The sequence below is a fragment of the Musca autumnalis genome, unplaced genomic scaffold, assembly GCF_047663935.1.
Source record: "Musca autumnalis isolate F117 unplaced genomic scaffold, ASM4766393v1 scaffold_1, whole genome shotgun sequence".
Lineage (NCBI taxonomy): Eukaryota > Metazoa > Arthropoda > Insecta > Diptera > Muscidae > Musca > Musca autumnalis.
Genome location: NW_027411644.1, coordinates 329,523,654 through 329,542,929, shown reverse-complemented (window position 1 = coordinate 329,542,929; position 19,276 = coordinate 329,523,654). Strand labels below are relative to the sequence as shown.

Here is a 19,276-nt window from a genome sequence, read left to right as displayed (position 1 = left end):
CAACCGATTTGGTCCAACAATTGTTCTTCGTCATATTATATCCAAACTTAGTTTCATGGGGCAATACCGGTCCACAACTTCAGGTACTTCTCCCCAATATTTAAAAAAATGTCACTAAAATGCTAGGACGATATCACTTGCATGGGGCAACCAATTTGGTCCAAACTTTGGATCTCCTAATATTTTGTCAAAATTTTGTTTAACTTCTAAAATGGCCCATATCGGTCCTCCCTAAGGGTACCTCCCTCCCCCACAAAGGTTCAACATTTGTGTCTTAGTGCAGTTAATTCCTAATCCACATTTTTGCCGGCAAGTTCAAATGTCCAAAAAGGGCCACCAAATTCTGAAGAGACCTTAAATACATTCGATCTGTCCGCAGGTAGAAGTTTCTCTTCACATTGGCAGAGGGTATATATCTGTCAGCAAAGCCGACTGACACTTTTTTACTTGTTTTAATCTGTCTCGCTTAAAGGCAAGCGTTTTTTGTATTTACTAAGCTCACATGAATAATATAATAAGGTCATATGAATATCGGTCAATTGTTTTAGAGCTATCGTTGGCACCGACTTCAAAAACCCCGTTTCGAGAAACACGGACTTAAATTTTATATGCTACATTCAAATCACAATAAATTGTTGCCTTCCAATCATTATATCTCAGAAAAATTTTTGCGACATACTACCTTTACGTAAAAATAGACAATATTTTTTCGAGTTTTCTAAAAGTAATAAAAGGTATCTCTGAGAAATATATTTTTTTGTTTTAATTTTTAATATTGGGCCGTTTTAGGTCGTTTTGGGCCGTTTTTAGGAAAATTTTGGGCCGAAAAAAATTTTTCGAACGGCAACACTGCTACTGACTGTGTCTTCGATAATTTGTAATAATTAGCTGTGTATTTTTACGTGATAATTTGTAAATTTATTACTAACGTTCCAAATTTTGACAGTTGTATAATGGAAAAGTTGCTAAAAATATGTTTCAGCAATATTTAGTAAAAATTGTCTATCAGAAGTTTGTGGGTTTGATCTTCCGGCCAGGAAACATGAAATTTTTCAACATCACATTTACTTTTCAGTTAAATGTTGGCCTGGGGAGTAAACGCTGTATGAAGTCAATTGCCTAGTGCGACCCGATTTTAGGCTCACATTCCCAATGAGCAGAATGTCGTTTAATTTTGCCACCATTTTAAGCGTTTTATTTGAGAGATTCCATCATGAGGAAGAATATACTTTTTGTGGCTTAGCGAAAAATTATTTTCTAATTTTATTGTTTAATTATTTTTTATTTTTAAGTTTTTAGTAAATACATTTTTTGACCACTGAGAAGTCCATAACTAAATTACAGTAAATGTAGGGCGAAAATGTAGATAAAAACTTTAAATTGCCTGAATTCGAGTGGTACCGCTATATGGGGGCTATACCAAAGCCTTGACCTATGTCCAACATTTTTGGTAGGGGAGTTTCTGTATGATTGGGAACTCCAGCATTTAGTACCATTCTTCCGAGTCTTCGTCTATACATACCAACATTAACTGCCAATACTAAATTTCAGAATTTCAGAAATTGTTCGTTCAATAAGTTTCAGTTTTTTTCTCCCTAACCAATGTTGAATTGAATGCTAAAAATATCAGTTATAAGTAATATTCAGAACAACTGACATGTGCTTCATAAGTTGTCACTTACCTTTTATAGACGGAAATGTAATAACGGAAATAATACAAAAGTTGTCTGCTTTTTAAGGTAATTTTTTCATTTAATTGTTGTTGTTATTTGATTTTGCCGGGGGTATATTTTTGGTTGGTTTTTTATTTTGTTTTTTTGTCTGTAACAACATTTTGTAAGTAAATTGTTCTGATACAATAAATTGTTTATTTGTTATTGTTTACAATGTTATACAGATATACATATGTATGTATTTTATAATACAATATACAATACAATATACATATATTTATTTATATACTTATAGCATAAGGTGTGTTGTGATCTTTGTTATCTGCAATTTGTTGGGAGTGTTACTACAAACTGGTACGTGGAAGCGAGTCACAAATAATTGAAACTTTTAAAAATGTATTTTTTTTTAGAATTTTGAGACATGTTTGGAGTTTTGTAGGGCTATATAAGCCCATGTTTGGAAAAAATTGTTAAACACCTATATACGTATGTACTTTGTGACTCACTTTAGGTATATGTGTATAATCTTTGGTTTCGTTTCTCTATTATCAATTTGCATTTGTCACACAACTGTTTCACTATTTAACCATCTCCTTCCTAGGTGGTGTGCAACCGGACTTGTGTTCTTCTTTGGTATTGTTTAAAGCTATATCTCTAGTTATGTATATTAATCTAATCCATATATTTATTGTAATCAACTTATTTATTTTCAAAATATGTATGTTTTATCTGTCTATACTGTAATTTTCTCTATAGTATATTTTTGTATGTAAATTTAGTGGCATTGCATTTTGAAGCAGTTTTCAATTTCAATGTATTTAAAAAATATTTCTGATGTATTTGGATTATTTTATGGCTAAACGGGAATTTTTGCTGTATGTATATTATAGGTAGGTATTGTGTACGTACATATATAAATATTTTAATTTTTATGGTATTGAATATTTTTTTTCATTGGAAAATTATAACTTTTAAAATAAATAAAAATATGTAAAAATAAAGACAGATACCCAAACAAAAATTAACATTTATATATTTAATAAACGTTTATCACTTGATATAAAATTTAATAAAATTTTATCAAGCTTGGCGCCAAGTTTTTTTTAAATATATTTATCGATATTTAAAAATAATAATAAGGGAAAAATTGTTATCGTAGTAAAAAAGATGTAGATTCTTGAAGGTTCTGGAGTAGGCATAATATTACTGTTTGTAAATAATTGTGAACATAAGGATAGTATATAAAGGGTCATGACTGTTTTACAACCTCGTATTCCTGTGTCATACTTTGATGAGTTTTTACCTAACAGTACGATTTAGCAAATCCAGTCGATTTACGTTGACATTTTCATACAATATATGTCAAATAAATCGAGACAGTGCACTTAAACGTGTTATAAGTGCACAGCCTAACTTGGCGTTTACACAATACAAACTGTCTGCAAATGCAACTCTGATTTACTAATACATACAAACATTTGGCTAGTTGCCTCGGCACTGCCTGGTAGACAGTAAACATGGACATTTTTGAATAAATGAAAACAAAACTATTTCAAATAACAAAAAAAAAAACAACAGGACTGGGATGAAACAAAACAAAACAAAATATGTGAACGGAAAACAAAAAGAAATCGACGATTTTCATTCATAATTTTACAACCGTTTTTGCAGTTGTCTGGACGCCTACGTCAGGCAAGTTTTGGTTTTAACAATCAATAAATGTACTCAACTGTCCTGTCATGTGTAAACGCAGGGTAGCAGGCGCTTAAGATTAGATAAAATCTTAAGTATAAGGCGATTCGATAAAAAAAAAGCTCACACACAAAGTCATTTAAAAATTTTTCTATATGAGCTTTTTCGACAAACTTTTGAAGTCACTATAACTGAAAATAAGCTTTGGAGCCACACGACATAACCACAATGACATAATGTTTTGTTTCTCACTAAATTTATCATCATATCACATATATCATTTTATATCATATACCATATCTATTAAAAGTGGTTTGTGCGAAACCTTTTTAATATTTAAATATAATAAAAGTAATTATAGTCAATAATAGGCAAAATGTCATTCATTCCCGCTACAGGAAATCATATTTGAGAAAAAAGGTCAACAAGTCATAACCCTAATGGATACACAACAGATGTATGGTGCAGATACAAAAACAAAGAACAAACGATTTTCGCATAAAAAATAAATTTCCTCAAGGGTATAGCTTCTTACTTCAAATTAAAAATATTCACTAATTCAATTTCGAGGAGTAGACAGATTTTTCGATAACTTTAATCAACTATACCACTTTTTTCCAGGGTTTAAAAGCCAGCATGAAAAAACATTAGCATTAGCTGTACACTTCAACTGCTACACAATATTGACACACACGGCTAAATAAGCAACCGAACGCATATTTATTTCTGTACATTTTTGCGTATTTCGTTTTTTACGCCTAATCTTTTTTTCGTTAGGCATAATCGACAACCACGCTACATATTTAGCAGTCGGCTGACCATTTGTCGCAGCGAATTAGCCAGAGAGGGTGTTTTTTATGACTAGGGTTGCCAACGCAGTAATAAAAAAGGTGTCATTTAATGTCAAAATGCCCCCATCATATGGTATAACCTAAAGAATACTAATTATTATTGTTTAAAAATTAAATAGTATATATTTTGAACGGCTTCACCAAAAATTCACATGTCCTTTGAACGAAAAAGTGGAATTAATTATATCATGATTTTTAATGCATCACACTGGTAACCCTGATCTCAAAAACAATTGTTTGCTGAAAACATGGCTAAGCCGTTGAAATTTTGTTGCTTATTCTCTTTTCTGATATGTGTTGATCATGTGTGCTGCAAAATATGAGTATGCGTGCCCGATGCTTTTTATTAAAGCGACAATATCAAATAGCATCAGCATCGCTTGCAATATTTTTGTGAAATTTGTTGCTACATGTTGCCGTTGTTCATTGTTGCTAAATATATTTCGAAGAAATTTTAGCAGGCAAAGCTGCAAATATTCGGAGCTTTTGCTAATATGGCGTTAGCATTTTAAACCCTGCTTTTTTCTAATTGTCCTCGAAAATTTTGAAAAAAAAAAATTATAGTTGATTTGAACATTTGAACGTGGTATTCTTTATTATGTGAAACATATAAGATGTTTTTTTTTATAAAAGTTATTCTCTGTTGCAGAACCTGCAAGAGTCTATTTTATTAATTTTGACAATTGTTCCTCTATAAATTGGTAAAAAAATCAAAAATAGTACATTCTTGCAGTTTCTGGAACAGATCAATATTTATGTGTTTTAAATCTACAAACATCTACGAGTATGTATATGAGAGTTTGCAACAAATATTACAAAACACTTTACTTATTTATTACGTTTGGTAAAAAATTATTAAAAAATTAATTCAATGTTTGTTGTTTGTTGGCTAATATAATATTTACTTTATATATGTATGTATGGTTTTTTAAAGATAAATTAATTTAACAAAATTATAATTTGCCATAACTTCTTTGGTTAGGTTACATGTATTTTTTTTCGTATTCATTTAGTTCAGAGTAATTCTATAGATGGCGTCGTTTCATTGTTTGCTTTGCTTTAATGTGTACTTTTCATGTTTTTGTTTTTGTTTTAGATCCGTAAGCTTTTGCATTAAAAGAGCTTTAAGCTCGTCCTATAACAAACTCGTGGAGTTTTGTATTTATATGTTTATGTATTTTATAAATGTTTTGTATTTTGTTTTAATAAAAATAATTATTTATATATATTTTTCTTGTAATTTATTCTTTACTCAAATAGTAAACAAAATATATATTTTATGTAATTTTTAGTTTTATTTTTTCTTCTTTGGTTGATTTTTATAGAAATTTCATATTAAAAATGTTTATATATAAATCTTAATATCGTATATATTTTGTTGTTGTTTTACTTTGGTATGCTTTTATTTTGTGCTTTCTGTATTTCTATTGTATTTTCGTTCCTTCTTTAAATATGTTTCAGTTGTTTGTTTCTTTTCAATCCTTTGCTTATTTTTTTATACTGAGTGATAAATATATTTATGTAGGTAGATAATACAATAAACGATGCCTTTCTTCTTCAACCTCGTAACTTAAAAGATAAAATTGTTCAGGAGATATGAAAACGATTACTTTTGCGTAAAAGTTTAAATGAAATTTTTTGGGAATGATCTTTTTTGGTATCTCCTGAAAAAAATTATTTTTTAAGATTCGAGGTTGAGGAAGTAAGACATCGATATGTAATTTCTGTTCATTTGTTTTGATTTTGTTTTCTGTTCAAAGGATATCTTCTTAATAAATCTCATAAACATACTGACAATCCTTATACATACTGGTTAAAAATAAATCTCTTGTAGAGCAGGGGATGAATCTAAAGTAAAAAATTTAATTCCAATTCAAAATATTATTATTTCAATATTTTGGAATTTACTTGATTTCATGCAAAAATATTTGTTTTCTCTGTCGGGAATGTATTCAACGGTTCGTTGCACGTTATAGAGAAATTAAATTAGTGCGAGTTTGCCCAATGGACGTTTATAAAATTTAAAATTTTCAAATGAAAATAAATGTTAAGATTTTGATATATATTGTCCTAATATATATATCAAAATCTTAACAGATTTAAATCATAATCCTCAGACTATTTTCTAGGATAATTATGGCGCAGGTACCATTTTTTAGCTTACCCGAAATCGGTTGAGAATATGTAAGTTAGCTATATCTGGGAACAAGTAAGAAAGTATCAGTCGGCTTTGTCGACAGAGATATACGCTCAGCCTGTGTGAATTGAAACTTTCTAATATATTTCGCACTTTTGAGGGGAAGGTACCGGAAGTAGTGAACCGATATGGCGCATCTTTGAACTTAAACTATGTTTGGACAAATATTAAGAATTTAAGACCGAATTGGCTGATCCTTTCGAAAGTTATCGTGCATTCCAGTTACTACATGGTAGCGTAGAGCTTTTTACAGTTTAAAGAAAGAAGAACAGTAAAGAAGAACTTGTAAAGTTAGGAACTTGTTGGTAACGAAAAATCAGGCGAATCAATTGCAGTCGAAACACCGATGGGAGAATATTTTCAATTACAATTTATCGCAAGCAGAGATCAGGTGGGACAAGACTATTTTGCACGTTATGGAATCAAGCTAAAATTGGCCGTCTTTGAATGTATACGTGCGTACACCTTTTATATTAAAAACGTTTGATTTTAAGAGAAGATTAAGGCCTTTTCCACATAATTTTGGCCCAACACAATACACCTCTGAACTCACTGCATTACAACTAATGATTTATGAGATCATAATTCTTTCCTAATGTTCGTCTCATTAGGGATATCCTTACACACAATGACCAGGAATTTGTTTGTGTACGTACAGTTAGACTACTAAATGTTTGCAAAACAAAAGAAAAAAATCCACTATTTTTTGTTATTGTTGTAAATAACATTTTAATATATTTCCTCATATTTTATTTTCCATGTTTTCTTTTTTCTTTTACGGTGTATATTAAAAAATTAAATAAGAAAGTAACAATTAAAATGTTCCTAAAACTAATAAATTCTCCGATTTTCTACACCTTAATTTATTTCGCAAATCAAAATATCAGTTTGTTATTATTATTTGTGGCCTATTTTTGAATTTATTATCTTGCAATTTTGTTAAACAGGTAAAATATATACTTGTTCCAGTTTTTTTAATTAAAAATCGATTTATCAACAAAAGTTATCGATGGCAAACATTTAGTATACAAACTGTATGACTTTTATCATACGGATACGGATTGCAATTGTATTTAATGTTTTTCTATAATTCTTCTTGTGGTTTTTGTTTTTGTTAGTAATAAATTATTAATTTATTATGTATGTATGTAGATATTAGTTCATATATATGTATGTATGTTGTATAAATATTTGTTGTTGTTGTTCTTGTAATATGTATGTAAGTTAGAATTATTGCTTTGATATTAAAAAAATCAATACAAATTGTTTGTATATAAATTTGTTAGTTTTAGTTTAGAAATATTCAAATACAAAAATTTGTTTTCAATTTTTTTTATTTGTTTTTAATTATTATTTTTTAATTCATTTAGTTATAATTATGTTTGCTCTATAACATATATATTTTTTGATGTTTTATTGTTGTTTATAACTCTAGTTTGTTTTGTTATTAATATTATATATATTTTATAATTATTTTGTGTGTTTTAAATAAAGGTACTTTATTTTTATCTCCATTGCCCGAGGGTGGAGGGATGTTTTCAGTAGAGTTTGGTGTGTTCCAGCACCGACCTACAAAAAAACTGTTTACATGATGCCGCTCGTCAAAGACCACATTCTTCTATGAGAAACTGAGCAGAAACTGAGTAAATCTTCATTTACAGATAACAACAATTAACTTTTTCTTTGCTTCAACAAAAAACCCAACTCCTATGTAAAATGGCTTTGGTCTTCGACACCTTCGGCACCTTTGTAAAACTTAAATCTCTTATCTGATTTTTGGTATTTTATTGTATTTTTTTCTTTTGTTCTAAACTCTTCCATATAAAAAGCTGATTTGGTTTTTTTCTTTTCTTTTGTTGTTGTTTTCATTCAGTATAAAATAAATAATAAAATTCTAGCAAACAGTTAACATTAATTTGTATGTAAGTATGTTTGTTTGTATTTATGTAAGTTAAGGTCTAGGCCTGTGTTAAATTTATTTTTGTATCGTTTTTTTACTTTCTTTTGTTTAAAAAACACTTTCATTTCCCTGAACACACACACTGACATCTATAAAAAAGTGAAATGAAAACTTTTGTTCGAACTTAAAAAAAGGATATCCAAAATGTAAATATTTAACATTCACTTTTCAAAAAATATCACTGCATATTTAAAAATATATTATCTTTTTTAAGTTTTTTTTTTCTTCATTTTGAAATCGTTATTTTATAAAACCTACAATTTGATTTTTAGTTTTTCTTTGCCTTCTTACATTTATTTTTGCATCTATCCCCTACAATGGGTGTGATGACTGTCTACCACGGTCTCTTTAATGCCTGACTTTTAAGGATATGTTGGTGTGCTTTTTTCTTCTTAACTGTGTGTAAGTGTGTCATTATCTATGCTTTGCTATTGTTGTTTTGTATTTTTTTTTTTGGTTTCGTATATTTTTTATTTTAACGACATCGTGTTCGTCGTTTTACTTTGCGTTATTTATTCGTAAATTTCTATGTTGCGCCTCGGTGAGCTAAAACTACCGCTGCTAAGCTGTGAATCGGTTTTCTTTAAAATCGAAACATGATGACCAGTTCCATCTCCAGACCGGCTAGAGCAACCAATTATAGAATCTTGTTTGTTTAGTAGACCGCGACGTTGATCGGCAAAAGATATAACGGAATCTTGTTTTACCAATTGATGACGACGGGGTTCTGAAATGTAAAAATCCGAAAAAAAATCATTATAACAATTTCCATCTGCATCACCGGAAAATAGGCAATAGGAACTGATTATACACTGATTATACACTTTGATACAATAACAAGTAAGAAAATATCAGTCACCTGTGCTTACTGAGATATACCTTCATTCTAGGACCCAAAGAAAATAAGTAAACACAATACTTCTGCATACACAACATGATGCCAAAAATTTAAAAATGATCCCAGACTTTCCAACTTCGGACATATTTCTAGGCTGTAAGAAATATTACGATGTTTGGACTAAATCGGATTTTCCTTCGAGTGTTATCTTCTGTACTACCCAGTGTAGTTGGTGCCGGCAGGCGTTTTTTTTTATAGATTTTAACTCAGGAAGTATGGACTTGCCCCCGAAAAAATTGCTACGTCGTAACTGGGCCCGCAAGAAGAACTGACGGACGGACATGGCTAAATCGACTCCAAATGGTCTGAAACAGATTTCGTACATACATACATGGAGGCACATTTTGGTGGTATCAAAGTGTATATACCCTCTTAAGGGGTATAAGGGGTATGAGGGTATAAAATGTGCCGCACCTAAATAATGGTCTTAGACCCAAATATGTCTGGAGGTCTGTTTGAGACAATCTTGAGCGAGTTTAGCACTGTCGTTGAAAAAATTGCGCTGAATGATGCTCACGGTAAAAAATGGTCCTTCTAAATTTCAGGGATAGTTTCGGTTAGAATTTGGGTCCATTGCTTTGGGTACCTACCACACAAAATTTCAAAATTTTTCGAACAATTGAAGTTTAAGGGCATGTCTCGGAACGTTATGAATATTTTTGCATCAGGTGGTCGTGGCGGCTCCTAATACAATGATAGAAGATCTTTCGGGTGCAAGTCTACACATCCTGAGTTTATGCCCCATGAGCTTTAAAACACCCTGCCAGCACCAACGGCAAATGACTGACAAAATTTTTCACATGGTAAAATTTCTTCCAAGTTCAAGAAGGTCCATTTTGGACAACAGCTTCGGTTACATCCCTCAAAAATTTTAAAATGTCACTTATCGTATTGCAACTTTTACCGTGTGTACTCTTTGTGCTCCTGTTTACATAATGTGTTTCGTGGGCAAGTCCATGCTTTCAGACATAATGGTCCAAAAACTGCCAAGATAAGTCCATGTTTTGGTATAGCCCCCACATAAGGTTATCTCCCGATTTAAGGTATTTTGGGGATTTTAGCTAATTTTGTAACCGAACTAGCTGTAATTTTACATTTGAGGTTTTCAGTGGTCCTGAAACTTCTCCACCAAAAATTGCCGTTTTGGTATAGCTCTCATATGAGGGTACCTTCCGATTTTCGGTATTTGTAGGATTTTAGTTACAGTTTTTATCCAAACTTACTGTAATTTGACATTTGAGATTATCAGTGGCCCCGAAACTTCTCCACCAAAAATCTTCAATATAGGTCCATGTGTTGGAAGAGCCCCCATATAACGGTACCTCCCGATTTTCTGTATTTTGAGGATTTTAGCTACAATTTTTATCCGGACTAACTGTAATTTGACATTTGAGGTTTTCAGTAGTCACGTAACTTCTCCATCAAAAATTGTCCACATAGGTCCATGTTTTGGTATATCCCCCTTATAACGGTACCCTCTATTTTCGATATTTTAGAAGATTAGATACAATTTTTGACCGAACTATGTGAAATTTGACATTTAAGGTTCTCAGTGGTCCCAAAACTCCTCCACCAAAAATCGTTCCCATAGGCCCATGTTTTGGAATAGCACCCATATAACGATACCTCCCGATTTTCGGTATTTTGAGGATTTTAGCTACAATGTTTAACCGAACTAGCTGTAATTTGACACTTGAGGTTTTCAGTGGTCCTGAAACTTCTCCACCAAAAATTGCCGTTTTGGTATAGCTCTCATATGAGGGTACCTTCCGATTTTCGGTATTTGTAGGATTTTAGTTACAGTTTTTATCCAAACTTACTGTAATTTGACATTTGAGATTATCAGTGGCCCCGAAACTTCTCCACCAAAAATCTTCAATATAGGTCCATGTGTTGGAAGAGCCCCCATATAACGGTACCTCCCGATTTTCGGTATTTTGAGGATTTTAGCTACAATGTTTAACCGAACTAGCTGTAATTTGACACTTGAGGTTTTCAGCGGTCACGAAAATTCTCCACCAAAAATCTTTCACATGGGTCCATGTTATGGTACATATGTCTCCCACATAAAGGTACCAACAGTTTGAAGAAAATTTTAGATAAATTTTTTTTAGCAAATTTAGGCATTTGGGGTATCCGTGGTCCAACAATTATTGCACCTAACAGGAAACCAATTATTCCATTTTAGTTCAGAATATCTTGTGGTGGAGGATATAAAAAAGTTTGGTCAGGCCGAACATAATGTTTTTTTATTTTTTTTTTAGTTTGACTGATACCTTTTTACTTATTACAAAATTAAAACATACTCTTCAAAATTTCAAAATCAACTAAACCATGCTATTCTCACCTGGTCGTTGATCCACAAACGATATAACCGAATCTTGTTTAACAAACTTCTGTCTTTTGTGCTCCAACAGCGAACCAACAGCCGGCGAAGCATTACCACCATTGTCAATGGCAGCACGTGACATTGTGTTGCGACGTGACTCAACCGATATAGAATCCTGTGCTGCAAATGAATCCTGGAGATTGTGACCAGCACGTTTATTCTCCAAGTAGTAGGATACCACGGAATCCTGTTTGGACAATGACACCTTCGAACCATTACTGTCCTGTTGACACAACAATCGGCGAGAGCCATCGCTGGAGGCACTCTCCTGTTTGACCAAATATTGCCGTGAACCATGCGAGTCCTGTTTCAGCAGCATTTGTTGGGACAAATTACTATCCTGTTTACACATCAAGTTGTGGCGTCGCAACGAGTTGTGTTCATAGATATAGGACACGGCATTGGTCTTTCGCAGGCCAGGACTGCTGGGACTTTTGCGTGATCCATTGTGATAATGAGATGATTTACGGCGGCTGGTGCTGGTGGTCGATGATGCTATGGCCACATTCTCATAGTACCTGAATAACAAAAACAAAAAACAACAACAACAAGAACAAAGATAATCATAGAAATCATGTTAGTCTTGTCTGGTGGGGACCTTGAATACTTTTTGGAATGCTCTTGAAATACACAAGTGCAAATTGCAAATTGTTTTTGTGTCTCTGTGCACTCGCTCACTCACCTTAAACGACCGCAACAGGACCGTGACTTAATAATGGCAGCGAAACCTCGTCGGTATTTTTTGTTAAAGAACGCATAGAGTATAGGATTGATGCACGAATTGGATGAACCCAGCCACTGAGCGAACGGCGTAACCTTGTTCAAGATTTCACTCTCCTCCATGGAAATTTCTCCGCCTAAAAATACAGATGTACAACAGATGTGAATATATAGTGTGTATATATGTATGTCAGTGCATAAGTGGGTGTGTGCGTGAGCAAGCGAGTGTAGGTTATTTGTGTGATTGACATTGAAATGAAAATGCAGCGACACACACACACACTTGTAAACAGAGCAAGACTGAGATGCACATTGGTGCTATTAAAATACACTCGAGAGAAAAAAGGAGTAAGTTCAAGGTTGCATGGAATGGTCAAGGTATTGCTGTCATGTCCGATTGTTGTTTCGTTAAACGCCAAACGACAAATACCTTGAAACTCAAAAGAGAGAAGTTCTTAATGGCATTTATTATGGATTTGTATTTAGTTTGTTTGTTGGTAGTCGTCGATTGTTTTGTGTTTTGTGAATAATCACAAAAAAAGTCTAGTTTATGGAGGAGTGAAATAGTTTTGAAACTTTTATTTTATTTTAATTGAATGCAATTAAACTTTTGTAGTGGTCACATGCACTTCATCACACACACACAGTCTAGTTATTGAGTGACATGGTGCGTATGTTTGTTGTCGTAACGTATTCGCATTGTGTTGCTCTTAAAGATTTAATTCATATTCAAATTGAATAAGTTATGCCCGTAATTTCAACGCCTAGATAAACAGGTAGGTTTCTATCCATTAGTTATCTTTACCTACGCTCTTGGTAATTTCTACATGCTATTTACCGAGGAGTGTAATTTTGGAAAATATGTGGTAACATTGGTCATTTTCATTAATGATTTCGTAAAATCATTGTCACACCTATATGTGACAACTTTTTTACAACTTTAAACACATTGGCAACTATCAACCAGGTAAAATCCTTGGTGTATGTAACACGGCCGTTTTTGACCCTGTAACGTTACCTATGAGTTGAAATTATAAATTTTTTCTTACAGAGGAGATATCTACGAACTCATAGATAACTACGAGTTGAAATTACGGACAATTCTGTAACTGCAATTCTGCAATTCTGTAACTGCAATATTCTGCAATTCTGTAACTTTTTTGTTAATTATTAACAACGGTGAAATGCATCATTCTTTTAAATGCATCTTTCAAGTAGAGGTGGATGATCGAACATTTATTGTAAATAAAAGAAGACCTCAAGCACCATGATTTTTATTAAAAATACATGAGAGAGAACTAATAGATGAGAGAGAACTTTTAAGCGTAGCGCCTAAAGGATGATTGTGGGAAATAGTTTTTTATATATCAAGTACTTTGATACGATTAAGAAATCTATTTCTTTAAATAATGGTGTTAGGCTGCATATATGTTAGCACCGAATCCCATACCCGATTCGGTCCAAACGTAGCATATCTTATGCCAAAAATTAAGATTGCAGTCAGTTAACTGCAATTTAAGGACTGTTTTGTATAGGTTTGAATTTTTACGACATTTTTTATTGCAACGATTTATTTTTATTCTTAAAGCCATGGTAGAACAAACCAGGTAAAGTAAGTACTACAACAAATACAACTCAACAACAACCACATATGAATTTGTTTTTGTTTGTAAAGTTAGTGTCAAATATAAATGTAAACAAAATAAGGAAATGTCTATCAATTATTGGAATTTAAAAAAAAAAACTAATATTTTTTTTCACATTTGATTGAATATTTTAGAAAACATGAATGAAAACTCGTTAGATTTTTCAATTTGAATGTTTCCATATCATTCCACTAAATGCATTATTTCTCACAGAAAGTATAATTATTGCAAATATGTTTGAGGTCGCTGGTAATTCATTGAAAAGGAAGAAGCTGTTCAATGTCTCATTTTTGAAATCAAAAAAACACATGTTTATTAGGGCTTTATTTTTATAAACTTATCAAAATACCTCACCATATTAACAAATATTGTACCGCCTCTATAAAAGGTTACATGTCATTGATATGAATAAGTTTTATGGGAAATAGTTTTTTTCTGATGAATATATTTTTTCTTCAGAAAATACATATCCCTAATATATATCGAACATAGAAATAAATATAAACAAGTAAAAAAAGTATCAGTCGGCTGGGCCGACAGAGATATACCCTCAGCCTGTCTATATTGAAACAATTTTCTCCCAAAAAACGTATGTATTTGGAGGGTTTTAAAATATGTGGACGTATGAACCGACAAAAATGTTGATTAGATTAAAGAGCAGAAGTTTTGCGGAGGAAATACTTAAAGGAATGGATCGCCATTGTCCATTATGGAAGTCGATCTCCAGCCACTACATATGGTGTCACTAGGGGGGATTTTACTCCCTTCATGTTGTTTGCTTAAGAAGTGTGGATTTGCCCCTAAAAAAACTTTTACCATCATAATTTAGGCAGCGAATGCAAGTTGCTTCATCAAAAATCAAAGTGATTCGATAGCAGGTCTTAAAGTGAACTTATTCGAAATTTTTGTTTGGGAGGTACTGGATGAAGTGGACAAATATAGTCCATATTTGAACCTGATCTATATCTGGTAGATATATTAAGATGTGTAAAGTATGGACCAATTCGGCCACTCCCTTCAAAAGTTACCGTACGAACAATTTTTCCGAACATTTTTGAAATTTTGTGGGGGAGGTACCTGAAGGATTGGACCGATATGGCTTATCTTCGAACTTAAACTATGTTTGGACAAAATATTACTAAGGCCAAATTTTGGACCGAATAGTCAGATCCGTTCGAGAGTTATCTTGCGCTCCAACCACCTCCCATGGTGTCATAGGGGTTTTTTTGCAACTTTCAGGCTATTTTCTCAGGAAGTATGGACTTGCCCCTGATGAAACTTTTACCGTCGTGTAGGGGGCGGTGAATAGAAGTTGCTAAAATAAAAATCAAAGCGATTCGAGAGCAGGTCCTAAACTGAACTTATCTAAAATTTTGTGTGGGAGGTACCAGAAGGAGTAGACCGATTGAGTCCATATTGGAACCACATCTAAGTCTGGTATATATTTCACGATGGGCAAAGTATGAATCAAATCGGTTACCCTCTTCAAGAGTTATCGTGCGCACAAATTTTCCGAACATTTTCGAACTTTTGTGGGGGAGGTACCAGAAGGACTGGGCCGATATAGCCCATCTTCGAACTTAAACTAAGTTTAGGCAAAATATTACGAATGCCAAAATTTGAACCGAATCGGTTCATCCGTTCGAGAGTTATCGTGCGCTCCAGCCAGCAGGACAGACAGACAGACAGACAGAGGGACGGACATGGCTAGATCGACTCCAAATTGTCTGAAACAAAATTGTGTTCTTTTGGTTTTTCCAATTTAGGGGTTTATTCGAGAACACACGCAACACTAGTCCAAAATCTTCTGGTATCTCTCTTACATCAAAAATTCGCTCTTAGATGCAGCTTAAGGCCTTGCCTTGTATAGCTTTGACATTCTCCCGCATGCATTCCCTTGGGTCACGATTTCAACGGCCAAAAATTTCGAAACCCTCTTAAAAACGTTCCTACCACAACAACGCTCTTTAAACATCCATAATACCCAAATTCTCGCACGTTGAGTTCGACCGGGCCGAACTTTTATCCACCATAATATATTCGTAACTAAAATGGAATAATTAGTTTCCTTTTTTGTCCAAAATTTTAGGTGCAAATTTCTTTCGACCGCGGTTGCTAAAATTGCCTAAAAAATTTATTCAACCAGGTGGTTCCTTTATATGGCGGCCATATCAAAGTGTGGACCTATCTTGACAATTTTTAGTGGAAAGGTATTGTAACTGTAAGGAACCTCAAATGTCAAATTACGGGTAGTTCCGTCAAACAAAGTAGCTAAGACCCCCAAAATACCGAAAATCGGGAGGTACCGTAAACAGGACCACTAGGTAAAACTTTTCAAGGAATCCTCGAACAGACCCTTTATGAGATATCACGCGCACTATTTTAGCAAATATCTTCGAATTTTTGTGGGGAATGTACCGGAAGGAGTGGATCTACAAGCATCACCTTCGAATTTCATCTAATATTCGAAGAAATATTACGATATGAAAAATGTGGATCAACTCAGTATTTGGTTCGAGAGTTGTCGTGCTCTCCAGCCACTAGGTGGTGCCATAGAGGGTTTTTACACCGTTCGGACAGTTTTCACAAAAAGTATGGACTCGTCCCTGAAAAAACTTTTACCGTCGTAATTGAGGCAGCGAATGAAAGTTGCTTCAACAAAAAGTTGCTTCAACAAATCAAACGATCGTAGCGTAATGGTTGAGTGTGTGGTATTTCGCTAGAATTCATTTTTCAATACAAAACTCCTTAGGCCATATTAGCTCGATTAATCCAATTAATTAATTAAAAATCAAAGTGATTCCAGAGCAGTTCTTAAAATGAACTTATCCAAAATTTTGTGTGGGAGGTACCCGAAGCAATGGACAAATATAGTCCATATTCGAACCTGATATATATTTGGTAGATATATTGGGGTGTGTAAAATATGGACCAAATCGGTCACTACCATCAAGAGTTCTCATGCTCACAATTTTTCCGAACATTTTTGAACTCTTGGGGGGAGGTACCTGAAGGAGTGGACTAATATGGTTTATCTTCGAATTTAAACTAAGTTTTGGACCGAGTCGGCAGATCCGTTCAAGAGTTATCTTCCGCTCCAACCACTACATACGGTGTCATAGGGGTTTTTGCACCATTCAGGCTATTTTCTCAGGAAGTATGGACTTGCCCCTGATGAAAGTTGTACTGTCGTATAGAGGACAGTGAATAGAAGTTGTTGCAACAAAAACCAAAACGATTCGAGAGCAGGTCCTAAAGTGAACTTTTCCAAAATTTTGTGTGGGAGGTACCCGAAGGAGTGGACGGATTGGGTCCATATTGAAACCTCATCTAAGTCTAGTAGAAATTTCACCATGTGCAATGTAGGGACCAAATCGGTTACTCCCTTCAAGAGTTATCGTGCACACACATTTTCCGAACATTTCCGCAGTTTTGTGGGGAGGTACCGGAAGGAGTGGACCGATATAACCCATCTCCGAACTTAAACTAAGTTTGGACAAAATATTACGACATTCAAATTTTGGACCGAATCGGTTGATCCGTTCGAGAGTTATCGTGCGCACCAGCCAGACAGACGTACAGACAGACAGACGGACGGACATGGCTAAATCGACTCCAAATTGTCTGAAACACATTTCGTCCAAACATACTTGGGGTCTAAAACCATTATTTCGATGAGGCACATTTTGCCAGTATGAAAGTGTATATACTCTCGTTAGCATAAATGCTGAGGGTATAAAAATGAAGCTAAAATGCTCAATGTACCAAAAATCGGGAGGTACAGTTATATGGGGGTTGCACCACAACATGCACATTTTTGGTGGAGAAGTGTTGTGACCACTGAGAACCTCAAATGTCAAAATACAGCTAGTTTGGTTAAAAACTTGTAGCTAAAATCCTCAAAATACCGAAAATCGGGAGGTACGGTTATATGGGGGCTACATCAAAAGATGGACCTATGTTGACTATTTTTAGTGAAGAAGTTTCGTGACCACTGAGAACTTTAAATGTCAAATTACAGTTAGATTTGTTAAAAATTCTAAATAAAATCCTCAAAATACCCAAAATCAGGAAGTATTGTTATATTGGGGCTATATAAACACATGGACCTATGCTGACAATATGTAGTGAAGAAGTTTCGTGCCCACTGAGAACTTAAAATGTTAAATTACAGATAGTGTATGGTCTCTGACCATACTTATGAGCAGCACTGTAAAGTTATTTTCTTCAAAATTGATTAGCGGTCCGCACTATGTAAATTTTTACATATATACACATATACAAACAAACTGCGGCCGCTAACTATCAACCTATTGTTTTCCTTCCAATGAATCCTGGAATTTGTCAACATTAAAAGCCGTACAAAGAGCAGCGATAATTCATTCCGACAGTGATCATTAAAGCGTGCGATTCCCCCCAGCTGTGAAAGTTATACACCACACTCAAGTTTACAAGTCAAGAATAACCAATAAAATTACATTTTGTTACGTTTACAACACCAAAAGTGAAACTTAAACACAAAAATTGTTACTAAATACAACAGAGAATTACACAAAAAAACAAGTACAAATAAAATAAATTAAATAAATAATTAAAAATTTGCTACTTAAAATTAAAATTGCACTAAATTTTTTCTAATATTGCACTTTGTAAAATTTGTCTAAAATTAAAAACTAATTATAACTTACCCTTTGTTTGAAACAAAATCTAAAAACAACATACATTGTACATACACACACTCACATACATTGAATTATAACACAAAATAAAACCAAACACTTGAAATTAGAAAACATAAAATACCTACTTATTATTTGCAAATAAAAAAGGCAAAAGGTTTGTAAATAAACATTTGGTCCATTGCGAGCCAGATTGTGTTTTTTATAAATAATTTTAAAAATTGCGAAAGTGTTTTGTGAGATAAAAAACTACAAAATAAAAAAATTATAATTAGTGAAATAAATTAAATTCATTAAAAAAGTGAACTTGAACGGGTGGTTCATTACAGTGAACATAACAGTTGAACAGTGAAAGAAATAAACGATAACAAATAGAAGTAAATACTCAGTGACATTTAACAAATTAAAAAAAAAAGTGGAAAAAATACAAATATTAAAAACAGAAAAGTGCTACAAAAATATAAAAAAGCAACAAAAAACATATACTGGAAAAAAGAGAAGACAGTGAACGTTTAAAAAATCAAAAAGAAAATACAAAAAATTCCAGTGAGAGTGCCGCCAAAAAATAAAA

The 19,276-nt window shown here is 33.2% G+C and overlaps 1 protein-coding gene across 1 annotated transcript in view; it reads right to left on the bottom strand.

Moving 5' to 3' along the window:
• Window positions 1–8,259: 8,259 nt before the first annotated feature.
• Window positions 8,260–19,276, bottom strand: part of SIFaR (SIFamide receptor) — a 129,917-nt gene continuing 118,900 nt past the window's right edge. Inside the window, exons 5-7 of the mRNA XM_073963371.1 lie at window positions 12,343–12,517; window positions 11,619–12,178; window positions 8,260–9,100 (exon numbers count right to left, since the gene is read on the bottom strand). Of these exons, the coding sequence (XP_073819472.1) occupies window positions 8,886–9,100; window positions 11,619–12,178; window positions 12,343–12,517 (950 nt within the window). The 3' untranslated portion in view covers window positions 8,260–8,885. The remainder of the gene's footprint in view (window positions 9,101–11,618; window positions 12,179–12,342; window positions 12,518–19,276) is intronic.